This window comes from Gigantopelta aegis, chromosome 8, assembly GCF_016097555.1.
Source record: "Gigantopelta aegis isolate Gae_Host chromosome 8, Gae_host_genome, whole genome shotgun sequence".
Classification (NCBI taxonomy): Eukaryota; Metazoa; Mollusca; class Gastropoda; order Neomphalida; family Peltospiridae; genus Gigantopelta; species Gigantopelta aegis.
In genome coordinates, this window is record NC_054706.1 from 17880268 (window position 1) to 17893535 (window position 13268).

General features: G+C 33.7%; 1 protein-coding gene across 1 annotated transcript in view; it reads left to right on the forward strand.

The window, feature by feature from the left end:
• The window catches only part of LOC121378195 (testican-1-like), a 33415-nt gene extending 20596 nt beyond the window's left edge, over positions 1-12819 (forward strand). The window contains exons 4-10 of the mRNA XM_041506272.1: positions 1468-1639; positions 3098-3152; positions 3933-4091; positions 5025-5231; positions 6833-6889; positions 7846-7992; positions 9328-12819. Coding sequence (XP_041362206.1) covers positions 1468-1639; positions 3098-3152; positions 3933-4091; positions 5025-5231; positions 6833-6889; positions 7846-7992; positions 9328-9362 — 832 coding nt within the window. The 3' untranslated portion in view covers positions 9363-12819. The remainder of the gene's footprint in view (positions 1-1467; positions 1640-3097; positions 3153-3932; positions 4092-5024; positions 5232-6832; positions 6890-7845; positions 7993-9327) is intronic.
• Positions 12820-13268: the final 449 nt, after the last annotated feature.

A 13268-nucleotide genomic window follows, 5' to 3' on the forward strand; every position in this document is an offset into this window, starting at 1 on the left:
AAACAAAACATTCCTGTGTTGACAGACACTTCCTTAACGAGGGGTAAGTCCATAAACAGTAACATTCCTGTGTTAACAGACACTTCCTTAATGAAGGGTAAGTCCATAAACAGAACACATTACTCTGCTAACAGACACTTCCTTAACGAAGGGTAAGTCCATAAACAGAACACATTACTCTGTTAACAGACACTTCCTTAATGAAGGGTAAGTCCATAAACAGAAAGCATTACTGTTAACACACTTCCTTAATAAGGGGTAAGTCCATAAACAGTACACATTCCTGTGTTAACAAACACTTCCTTAATGAGGGGTAAGTCCATAAACAGTACACATTCCTGTGTTAACAAACACTTCCTTAATGAGGGGTAAGTCCATAAACAGTACACATTCCTGTGTTAACAAACACTTCCTTAATGAGGGGTAAGTCCATAAACAGTACACATTCCTGTGTTAACAGACATAATAGTAAGACTATTTGTATTTAATCTACCATATACGCAAATATGTTCGCGAATAGAATATACCGCGAAAATCGTGAACACGTTGATAACACCTCGAATTTAAGTACGCGCGAACTTATTTCCGATTTGGTAAAATATTATTTCCCTTATAATATGTAGTCTTATCTCTACATACCCAACCCATATCAGAGTCAAGCAGAGGTCCGTAAGTTCACGTGATTCTGTAAACCTGCATGGTCACGTGGGTTTGATCAAAGTGAAACACAGTTGGGTGTAAGTCTGTTGTTACGTAATCTGAGTTTTGTTTGTTTTCTTGGTAACTTTGAATGGACGTTTGTGAGTACCATCAATAATTAAAAGTTATTTCTTATGATATTTGCGTTTTTCAATTTTCTGTACCGCATGTGCATGTTCCATCGATAATATGACAATAGTCCTATCAGACATACATACAACATTGACATTTCGCTGACAGTATGGTGAACATATCCAAGTGTGTGCGTGAAATCGTCATTGAAAAGAGTTTGGAAAATGAAATATGGGTAATTTCGATTTTATTATCGGGGGACACAGTCGCAAAAATAATTCCTCGCGAAAATGTAAAATAAAAACCCGATCGCGAATTATTTTAGGTGCGAAAATATTTGCGTATACAGTATTTAGCAGATACAGTAAATAACAATAAAATAATATTTTAAAATATTTTAAAATACATTCAAATTACCAATTTTATCTTCAAAATTGACAAAACTTGTCTGAAATTCTTGATGGACATTTGGCCTGGCAAGCTACAGATAGTGACAGACCAAACAAGACTAAATGTTATAATTATAAAAAATAAAATAAATAAACAAATGGTCAACCAATGATTTCTAAAAATATACAGTTTACTACAAATGATATAGCCTTAGTGGAAAAGGGTGCTGCATATTAGTCTAGCAACTTCCACTTTGTAAGAGATAAAAGCCTGACATCTCATTTTATTTGATTCCCTAATTCACAGACAGCGACTGTTTCGAAAGTTCCATCATCACAAGGTTGAAGAGGCAAAGTTCCTGAAGGAGCGACCACTACCACACCTACGTCCACTTCTCGACACGCCCGCTGATCTACCCCATGGGCTTCGCATCAGCGTCCATGCAAAGCACAAACATTACAATGACGCAAAGCCAAAGGTATGTTTGAGATGTGTTACCATGACTGGAGAAACAATTGAGGTATTGTAATAGGCTTTCTGCCAGAAAATAATTTGAGGGTACGTAATAAAAACAAAACGGACCATAAAATTTAATGTTCCTACTAGGTTTTTATGGATTTAAAATCGTTTGAAATTGGACCATGCATTTCATGTACTCTGACAATATTTAAACAGTAGGACCCATATTCACAAAAAGGTGTAAATGTATGTCTACGACTAGCATTTACGTCTGCCGTAGATTTACGTTTACGTGCAAGAAGCACCTTATTCTCAAAGACGGTCGTAAATGTAAACGTAACTTAGTTGGATGTAAATCCACGATTTAACACTCACGGGGAAATTTTTAAAAATCCCACTAGAAATGATGGCTACAGGGTAAATAACAAATGCGCAAAACGCAATTTCGTTTGTCTCCTCTAACAATAACATCGCGAACGGCGAATCATGACATTTTGGTATTGGTGAGGATCCGCGTTTTGGTACGAACTTGAGGATAGTTCTTAAAAAGGAAAAGATAACTCAGGAGAAATTGGCCGAGTCGAAAACTTCCGTTCGATCACCAACAAAAATATGTTAAATCCGTGGGCGTTTGCCATCGCAAACTGCTTCAATTATTGGAAATGCTGCCAGTTTTCGTAAATAATAGTAAATAACGGCGATCGTGCTTGATTTATTATATGTACACGACTTATGTGCAGCATTAGTTGTAACTGGAGGCACTCTTATATTTACGTCCAACTTTACACATAACTTACGTTTTCGTTGTTTCGTAAATAGCTCTTCAGTCATAGATTTACATTTACGTGTAAAACTAAGCTTACGATGTTTTGTGAATATGGGTCCGGTTCTCTTACTATGATTTTTCTAAAAAGTTATAAAAATGTATTCATTTAGAGTACATAATTTTACACTTCGTACCCTCTGGCAGAAACCCTGATACATTTACAATTAGCAGAGGAATGTAGTTTTGTGCAAAAGGATTTTCATAAAGTAGACTAGACTGCATTTTATCTGAAATGCTGAAAAGTTACCTTTATTTATGTATTGTATAGAGTTTTCACCTTTCTAAGATCATTTCAGATTTTATTTTCAAATGGTTATCACATCCCTGTTATCTACTCATTCACAAGTAAGTTTGTTTTCTCAGAATGGTCATATGCCAGTCATATGCCATCCACTAATGGACTGGGCTAGCAGTCTTTTCTGAGGGGTAGTATCATTTCTAGTTAAAAACACCAGTCAAAATGTTTTTTAATTTTTACCACTGTGCACACATACATCCTCTGACCCAAAGAAAAGAAAAACAAAAACCAGAATTTTAAGAACTCTTCAGCTCTTGATTTCTTATGGACATAGTTCAAGTGCATGTGTTAGTTTATTATTAATTGAAATTTATGATTATTGTTAATTATTTGTGTAATATGTTTGTGTTTAGGAAGAAATTGTGCGTGCCTGGAAACATCATAGTGGTATCAAAAAACATGAACACAGTGAGTTGATTCTAGATTATTACATAAACTGAGTGAATGTAATAAGGGAACACCTGATATTGTAGACTAAATTCCAGTCTCTATTAGCATTGTACTGTCTGTGTGAAGTATAGAGGTGTAATGTGCGTGTGAATGTCAATAACACAGTTAACATCCTGACACAGTGGGTGAGGATTTTGGTTGCAGTCACTCTTTTGTTGTATCGTGTTTTTATTTCATATATTTTCACATTAACCTTTAGATTACTGGATTAATTTTTGAAAAAAAAATAATTATAGTTTATAAATTGTGCTCAAACATTTTAAAGTTAATAAAATATTTAGAAATTACAGTAAAAACACTTAATTATATTGTGGATTATCCAAGTTCAGAAGTGTCTGGTGAAATGCATGACTTTTTTATATATATATAATAAGAAGGGAAGTAACTCTTAATTCTATTTTTTTAACCGTTTTATGGACAGACTTTAGTTTTTTAATTGTGGTGTATTATGACATATTTTCAGTTTTAAAGCAGTAAACAGGGCACTGACAAGACATGTTCTATTCTAGCCTCAAAAAATTAAGAGAACTATAGTTTTGATCATGCAACCATCATTCACTGGGTTTTGCGTAACAGATTTTTCATTCTTGCATTATATATAGGATATCATTTACATAGTCATAATGGATTATACAAAAAACACAGTTATTTACCTGTATTCGTTTTGAGTGACCCATAAGTGGGTTAGCCCAGTTTTCAATTCTCAGTTCTCGGAAGCCTGTACTGTTTTCATTTCAGCGTGCACCCTCAGTGATCTGGATGACATGCGTGAGCGACTCACCGGCTGGTTCCGCCTACTGCACGCTGTCGACAACCGCAAACACCCACACCATCACCGTCTCCACCGCAAACACCATGGACATCAGTCAGTCAAGAAGGAACTCCGACACCATCATGGTAATCGGTCCAGTGAAAAATAATCTCTGGCTACTGTCTTAAGATAGTCACAAAGATGAGCATAAAAATAAAAATCCTAAGCTGCTGCTGTACTGAAAACAAATAGCAACACAAATGGGCGTTATTGTTAGTTTGTAATTATAATTTGTTTACTTGATTACAAAGGCTGAATTCTGTGAACTGATAAGCGGTATATCAAACTGTAATTCTGCCAGTCAGTATGCGTTAATATCTTCTTAAAAACAATATTTGATATTGCTGAAAATTATATTTGTGGGGGGGTTTTGGTGTTCAGTATAGGCCTATCTTATGAAACGTAAAAATGGTGATATTTCTTTAAATATCTAACTACTATTGATTTTGTCATTTCATTTGTACTGCTATCTTTGTAGAAGTCAATAAAAATCATAAATTGTATGTTACATATACAGCGATCACATTGAAAATATGTCCCTTCTGTATATAAAGGCATGTATTTTAGACCTGCACTAAATGCTAAGTTCAGGTGTCTTCTGTATTTTTATGAATAAAAGTATATATAGCACATATAGATAATATTAACATGAGTGTCCAATAGATAGCATTTATCTTACAAGTTGTTTTTAATCACAGTCTTCACATGAGCTAAACCATGGCAAGCTCAATGGTGCTAGACGAGCAATCACAAAAACACTCCAGGCAAGTTTGAAGGAGAGCTCAATGAGCTCTAGTGGTGTCATTAAAAAAACCCATACTAATGGAAAAATGTTGCAGGTTTCTTTTGTAGGACTGTATGTCAAAAATTACATCCTATAGTCGATGATTAATAAATCAGTGTGCTCTAATGATGTAATTAAACAAAACAAACTTTACCTTTTGTTTTTACAGAGGGTCGGTGCCTGTGTCTGAAATATGTCTAATAAGTAAAAGAGAGTTTTGTACATGTTTTAACAGAGGGTCGGTGCCGGTGTCTGAAGTCTGTGATGTGGGAGATGCGACACCTGGACACAAACAAGGACCACCACCTGAGTCAGTCGGAACTGGACGTCATCGAGAACAACGGTCGGGAGCCGTGCCTCACGCCCTTCCTCCTGTCATGTGACCACAACCGTGACAGCAGACTCTCGCGCAACGAGTGGTGCTGCTGTTACGCCGATGTTTGTAAGTTGTCTTGTCCAGTTTAAATTTAACTGATTGAAGTGTGATAGTTTATAGGATCAAGCAGCCTCAGCAGACACATGGGTGGGACATAGCCCAGTGGAAAAGAGCTCACCTGATCTGCAGTCGGTTTAGGATCGATCCCCGTCAGGGGACCAATTCACTGGAAATAGAGGTGGGAATCTAGCTCAGACGGTAGAGCGCTTGTCTCAGGTGCTTTTTCATAGGATTGAAACAACTCTGTAAACCTGTTCTTTTATTGAATTTTTTCCTTTCGCAATCCATGCCCAATGATTGGTATATCAAAGGTTGTGGTATGTGCTGTCCTGTCTGTGGGATAATGTATATAAAAGATACCTTGCTGCTAAATATAGCAGGTTTCCTGTAAGACTTAGTGTCAAAAATTACCAAATGTTTGACATCCTGTAGCCAATGATTAATGCATTAATGTGCTCTATTGATGTAGTTTCATGGTAGGCCATCGGTCTACAGGCTGGTAGGTACTGGGTTCGGATCCCAGTCGAGGCATGGGATTTTTAATCCAGATACCGACTCCAAACCCTGAGTGAGTGCTCCGCAATGCTCAATGGGTAGGTGTAAACCACTTGCACCGACCAGTGATCCATAACTGGTTCAACAAAGGCCATGGTTTGCGCTATCCTGCCTGTGGGAAGTGCAAATAAAAGATCCCTTGCTGCTAATCGGAAAGAGTAGCCCATGTAGTGGCGACAGCGGGTTTCCTCTCAAAATCTGTGTGGTCCTTAACCATATGTCTGACGCCATATAACCGTAAATAAAATGTGTTGAGTGCATCATTAAATAAAACATTTCTTTCTTTCTATTGGTGTAGTTATGCACAATAAAATTTAACTATAACTTTCACTGGAAATACTCTTGTTATTTTAAGTTTAACTTGCTTGATATGTGACATGTGATAGGATCAAGTATCCTCTACAGACAGTATAAATATTATACATGAAACCTCACTCCACCAGACGCACACTAAACCATGTAAAAAGTCTGGTATTAAGGAATGTCCGTTTTAGAGAGTTTCTGTTCTTTACTGATATTTTAAACACTTCTGGTTTTGAGGGATTTTAGTTTACAGAGGGTCCAGTTTTGACAGGTTTCACTGTATATAAAAATCGCTTAATTTTTTTTAAGCTGAATATTTTGTGATGCCATTTATGCCCTTGCAGGATGGTGCATATAAAAGATTCCTTGCTACTAATGGAAAAATGTAGCGGGTTTCATCTCTAAGACTATGTCAAAATTACCTAATGTTTGACATCCAATAGCCGATGATTAATAAATCAATGTGTTCTAGTTGTGAGGTTAAACAAACTTTGTTTATGCCCTTGTATATCTAGTGACGTAAACAACAGGTACAGGTAGCAAGAACATTTACTGCTTGAATAATGGGACTACATGTACGTAACCAATGAAATAGTGTGCCTGGATAGGTTTTTGTCCTAGGTTAGAAATTAATATACAGCTTTTTACTGAGATTACTGAGGTATTTTAACTCTGAAATTTTACCACCTATTTGAAACAGAAAAGTAATAATTGTGATATGTTTTATTTTAATGTATTTTTCATTTTAGTGCCACCATGCTTTGAGAAATTAAGACAAGTGCATATTTTGCTGAAATCTAACTCTGGTAAGAACAGTAGGCAAAAGCCAGGACTTACAATTTATATTTGCTTGTTTGAACTAGGCAATTTAAAAATGTATCTTTTATGGAAAACCAGGACCAGTGAATGTTTTTTTTTCATTCATATTTTTTCAGGTTTTTCAAATATGTTAATGTGCATCTTACATGTGTTTTGTTTTAGTGTCATAGTTGGAGATCTTTCTTGAATTTTAGGCTATAGCAGTTAGTGATCTCCAAATTAAAATGCTAGATATACAGCCTTTTCAGTTTAAAGTGAAATATAAAGCAAAGTAGTAATAGTAGAAAGCAAAAACCCTCTTCTTCATCTAAAATTGCATATACATTGTACTCCCAACATGAAAAAACCCACACAGAAAATGGATGTGACTAAAAACTAGATAGCGGTTAGCTGGCTACAACTTGATAATACTGACATAAACACATGTCTAAAAGTGGTTTTATCTTGCTGCTTCTCCAATAATACTGTACGTAAATATACTGTACTTGATGCTGGTATAACGCTTGTGAATTACTCGTTACGTCCATCTCAACCAGTGCCACATGACTGGTATATCAAAGACTGGTATGTGCTGTCCTGTCTGGGAACATGCATATGAAAGATCTCTTGCTGCTAATGGAAAAATGTAGTGTATTTTCTCTGAAGACAACCAGTCAAAATTACCAAATGTTTAACATCCAATAGCTGATGATTTATAAATCAGTGTGCTTTTATGGTGTTAAACAAAACAAACTTTAAGGGTCGAATTTATGAAGCCTGTTTTTCTTAAATGCAGGTGTTTAAGCATTGTAAATGCATGTAGTTACATGTGTGTAAGTCTAAAACAGGTTTTTCTTAAAGGCAAATGTTTAAGCATTGTAAATGCGTGTAGTTACACGCATGAAAGTCTAAAACAGGCTTTGTAAATTCGGCCCTAACTGTTTAACTTTTACTACTGTTACAGAATCGTATGTTCCACGTTGCGATAAGGAAGGTTTTTTTGAGAAGGAGCAGTGTTCAGGCAATTCATTCGACACCAAGACATGCTGGTGTGTTGATCTCAATGGAAATGAGGTCGCAGGCACACGTTCTAGGGTCAAGGCCCATTGCAGTAAGTATTAGATGCCTTACATGTCTGTTACTTAACCTTTAGACTACTGGGTAAATTTTTGACAAGAACCACATTGAGTGTGTACAAGTTTATAATTTTGACTCATTTTTATTCACTTAATTCTTTTATAAATGTATAAAATAAAGTTGATATTTGAATCGGTAAGTTTTTTTTTTGTGGATTTTTCAAATTTTAATAATATTTTAGATCAGTTAATGTTGATTAAAATTAGGCAAAATATTGAAAAAAATGTGTTAAAAAACGAACTACGATTCATATCCCAATATTTTGTGATTTTCGCTGGTGGTAAAACGATAAAATTTATTAACAAATTAGCAGTCACAATCGGCTATCGATCCCTGAAAATTACTGTGACGTGCTGCCATTGTTGTCAAGCGAAAATACTTGCCGGAAACCACTTTTTCAACTCAAAATCCCAAGGCATTTTACAGTGAAAAATCTAAATTTAAAGACACAGGAAGCTGAGTTGACTTCCGTTTCCTGTTAATAAATCGATTCCGGTGAGTGTTGTGTGCAAAACTGCGAGAAATGTAAATTGGGGAATGCACTGTATACAGTGTACAGTATGTCGACTGGCGTGATGTTGGGCAAGATATCTTGCCTGCAGTAGTCAGAAGGTTAAGGATTGTCTGTTATTTAAATAGGGGCCTGCCGTACAATTTTAAGATTCATCTTTTATTTTTTAATGGAATCACATCCCAGACTATGGTTGGAGATGTTTTGTATGAAATGTTCAGCATTAAATTGAGCTATTTCTTGTTGTAGCCAGTCTGCTATGGCTGGTGTGACAAATGGCATGGTATGTACTATCCTGTTTGTGGGATGCTGCATATAAAAGATCCCTTGCTACTAATTGGAAAGATTAGCCCATTGCATGGCTACAGCAGGCTTTCTCTCTTGTTATCTCTGTGGTACTTAACCATGTGTCTGACGTCATATAAATGTAATTAAAATTTGTTGAGTGATTTGTTAAATATTACATTCCTTTCCTTTCAATGTAAAACAATACTTGTAGTACTTGTTTCATGAAAGAATCACTTGGATTTTTCCAATTTGAACATCAGCATTAATCCTTACTCCCAAAAGATAATCAGATTATTATAGTTATGTTCGTAATGATCCAGTATTTACGATTTTGATTGATGCTCTAAATTCCCCTCTTCCCTTTTTTAAGGCTAATTGTCACTTCTGTTCCAAGCCCAACCACTGACCTTGCCAGAGATTTGGCTTGGGATGGACGTGCCTGATCCTTGGGAGGATATGGCCATGTAAATAGAGTTTTAAGTCCAGTCTTAACCATCTTTTCTCTTGCAGGAAACATTGACTTACTTGGACATAAGAGGAACTAAAGAAGAGACTGCATCATCTAGCTGTTAAAAACATCCTGAATAAGAGTTTACAATAATCAAACTATTACCTACCAATTTCTTTGAATTGAATCACATTAGAATTTTAAAGCATTACAGAAACTATATTGAATTTCTTTTTTCTATTAGATAAGCTGGAACACTGTTGGAATGGTAATAGAAAGTTTGCTTTTCTATGTTTTAAATAATCTGTTCCAGAAAGTTAAAACTATATTTATGGGGGGGGGGGTTGACAAAAAATATGTATATTGTAATAATATGCATAAAAATTTGCTGAAATAATTTTCAGAATGCAAAACGAATGTAATGTCAATATTGTTCAAAATTAAACATGGTAAATTTATGTATCAGTGGCTGATTAATTTCAGAACTTAACAATTATATAAGGAAACTATGGCTTGTAAACAAAAGCTACTTATATGATGGGTCACAAAAGGAATTCACCTACTGACAGATGTTTTTGTATTTTCTGATGAAAGTCTATGCAATGATTTGATACTAACTGCTAATGTACTTAGAATTTACAAGGTGTGATCCTTTTGGATAATAATAATAAGATTATAGACGATAATTAGACGTGAGAATCAGTTGGTTGTTGGTAGGCAGGGATTTCACCAGAAGATAATATAGTTTATTGCTAGCTCAGTTATTTTTTATTGAGCTATGCTTGATTGAATCTCTGTTTTGGGTCCTCCATATCCATTCATTTCGCAAGAAATGTTTACACAAATAGTTTCAGCAGTACTGATATATTGTCCAAATATTTGCTTCAAAACTCATTTGATTGCCTTAGTTTCAGACTGTTACTATAAGTTTATAACTTTTAGAACAGTTTCACAACATATATTTGTTACAACTGAAAAATATATTTTTGTTTTAAAATTTGGAAGAACCCGAAGCATAAAATTAATTAAGTATGAGTTTATTTGGTGCTGTCTTTATATGTAATTTTCTTATGTTGTAAACTGAATCCTTTAAATTGAATTTGTCACGAAAAGTGTCATACTGTGCGTAAGCCGTCAGAAAGACGATAGGTTTTGTTTAAGCAGTAAGCCATCTACAAGTAGGATATTATCATCGTTTTACTCAAGGCATACAGCTAAGGAGGAAATGTGTAGTTACTTTTACTTTGTACTCGAATGTATGTTTTATTGTACATTTATCAGCTGCTTTTTTTTTTCAATAATGTTGCTTTTGTAAATTAGATTACATCTGTTTTGGTGGCGTTTTCTTTTATTTTTACCTTTTTGTGTATGTGTACATATATCTATATATACACACACATCATTTGAGAGATATTCATACATTTATACATTAAAACTTTATTGATATATATATTACACTGCAGAATCTTGTTTTATAGTTTTGAGGATGTTTATGGCATTTATGGTTTTGTTTGAGTTTAATGTTTTTAATATATTTCTGTCCAACTTTCAAAAATCAGCATTAATGTGTGCATGTATGTTAAAGCTGCTGTCTCCAATGATTATAATTCCGTTTGTATTTTCTATCAGAAAATGATAATTCTACAACCACACAAAATTATTTTTGATCATGTTATGTCGTTTTAATCAATTATATTTTTAAATATGTGATTCATAATTTTATTTATGGAAGAACTCCAATTGGGTTTTGAAAATGGAGATTGCAGCTTTAATATTTTAGATATTAATGTACGTAAGCATTATAAAATAGATTTTACAAGAAAGTATTGATGTTTTAAGTTTTTTACTGAGTAAAACTAAAATCATGTATTTTTAAGCATTAAATAAAATTAGATGAGATGTACTTTATCTCTGTACCAGAAATTGTTATGATAGTACATATATGTATATGAATTTAAAACCGGTCTGTCATGTAGTAGAGACCAAAGGAAAACTCAAGGGTTGTTTTATACTTGCCAATTCTCTGAGAATTGAAAAATTGTGTAACACATTTATGGAAAATGAGTTATACAAATAAAGACATGGGTGAGCGAAATGATTGTTAGCTCGATAATTTCAAGCTAACAATCATTCGAGAGACTTGCAGGAAGTAAAGTTTTTCTTTCTGATCTTTAGAAACAATAGATTAACCATTGATAAAACCTGCTCTTTACTCGTCGCAATTGTGCTAATATAGTTATCGTTAACGCCTTGAATGATTAAAAGGGAAATAAGGAAAGGTAAATAAGATGTAAAAAATAAATTTGGCAAAAATATCAAATACACATGTATCTTGGAACGGTGGTTTTTATTAAAAGGTAATTGGCAGGTATGCAGCTTCTTCTTTCTTCCCTCCTTTTTGTTGTTAGGGATTTGCTATTCAGAAATATTTAGAATAATTTATACAATGTTTTATTTGATAATGAGTTTACAAACAGATTTTGTGTGTGCTTTTGGATGTCTTTTTAAAATGTTTTATTGTGACAGATTGCCACAAATATTTCCAATCATCTTTGGACATTCCACTTTGTGAAACTATACAGATTTTAGTTGTGATTTGATATTTTGGTTGTGTTCACTTATAAAATATTTTGGAGAGAGGGTTGTTTATGCATTTTCTGTATTGAAGGCATTGTGGGTAATATTTTATTATACTAAATGAGCATTAACAACATTCTCAACTTGAACATAAGTTTGGGGGAAGGGGTAGAATTAATTAAATTTGAAAAAAACCTTGATGTAGAAAAAAATATTTTAATTTCAGTGTTATATTATTATTATTATTATTTTTTATTTTTATTTTTAATTCTATTTAGAATTGTTGGGTAATTTATAATATGTGCATGTCATATATATTGTCTGGTCATATTATGTTTGCATATAGACTTTGGTGCACATCGTAAAATATTAACATCTTTTACATTTAATGGCAAATGCGTATTACAGTAAGCTTATAGTTATTGCTTTCTAATAGTAATTTCTATGGTGCTGATTCTTATGAGTCTAAAACCTTTCTTCCTATACTTAATGGAATATCTTATGATAAATATTTAAAAAAAAAAAATTTTGTTTTCTTAAAAGCTTTTTTTCATTTGATCTACAATGGCTTTTAAAATTCTTATTGTCTTATGTTTAATTTAGTCAAGAAAGCATTAAAAATAGAAGAAAATATACAGAAATGTATTATGTATTTTTATTTGACACTGAAATAATGTATATTTAGGGTTCATATACTTCGAAAGATCTGTAAACGGTTTGTTCATGCATGTGAAGAAAGTTCACATCTCAAAGTCAAATGCAGAAATGGAAGTCAAAGATTTATGGTTTCAAATTTAACTAAAGTAAAACAATTGCACTTGCTGTTTGGTAATGCAGTTACTTTTAAAAAAGTATTTAACACAGCAGATTAGATATTATTTCTATGCAAAGTCATCATTGCCACACACGCACACCTCCACTGGTTATCATCTATCATTTGTGGGTGCTATTTCCATTTCTTTCTTTTCTTTATTAGTCACTTTCAGATGTAAAAGCCTACATACGAAAGTCCCATTTACAGTATATGAACCCTGAATTTTACTGTTATTTCTTTGAGAATATGCAAAAGAATTATTTACATGACAGCAGGTACTCTGTATCTTTCTTATTTGAACATTCCAGTCTGCTAACCGTGTTAATCTGCAGTCATTGTATTGTATTGTTGCCTTGCTGTCAATAAAAAGAAAAGAAAAAAAAGAAGTTTAATTGTTTTGTTTCTTTAGTTTTTTTTTAATTTAGCTTGGTTTTCTGGATTGGAATCTTGGAAAAGGTACATGGCTCACAGGACAGTCAGAGAAATATGTTTGAAAGAAAAACAAAGTTTATTTTACGACACTCTGAACACATTTTGATTACAGTTATATTGTGTCCGTAATATGCTTAAATATCATAAAGATTATTAGAGAGGAAACCCACTGCCGACACT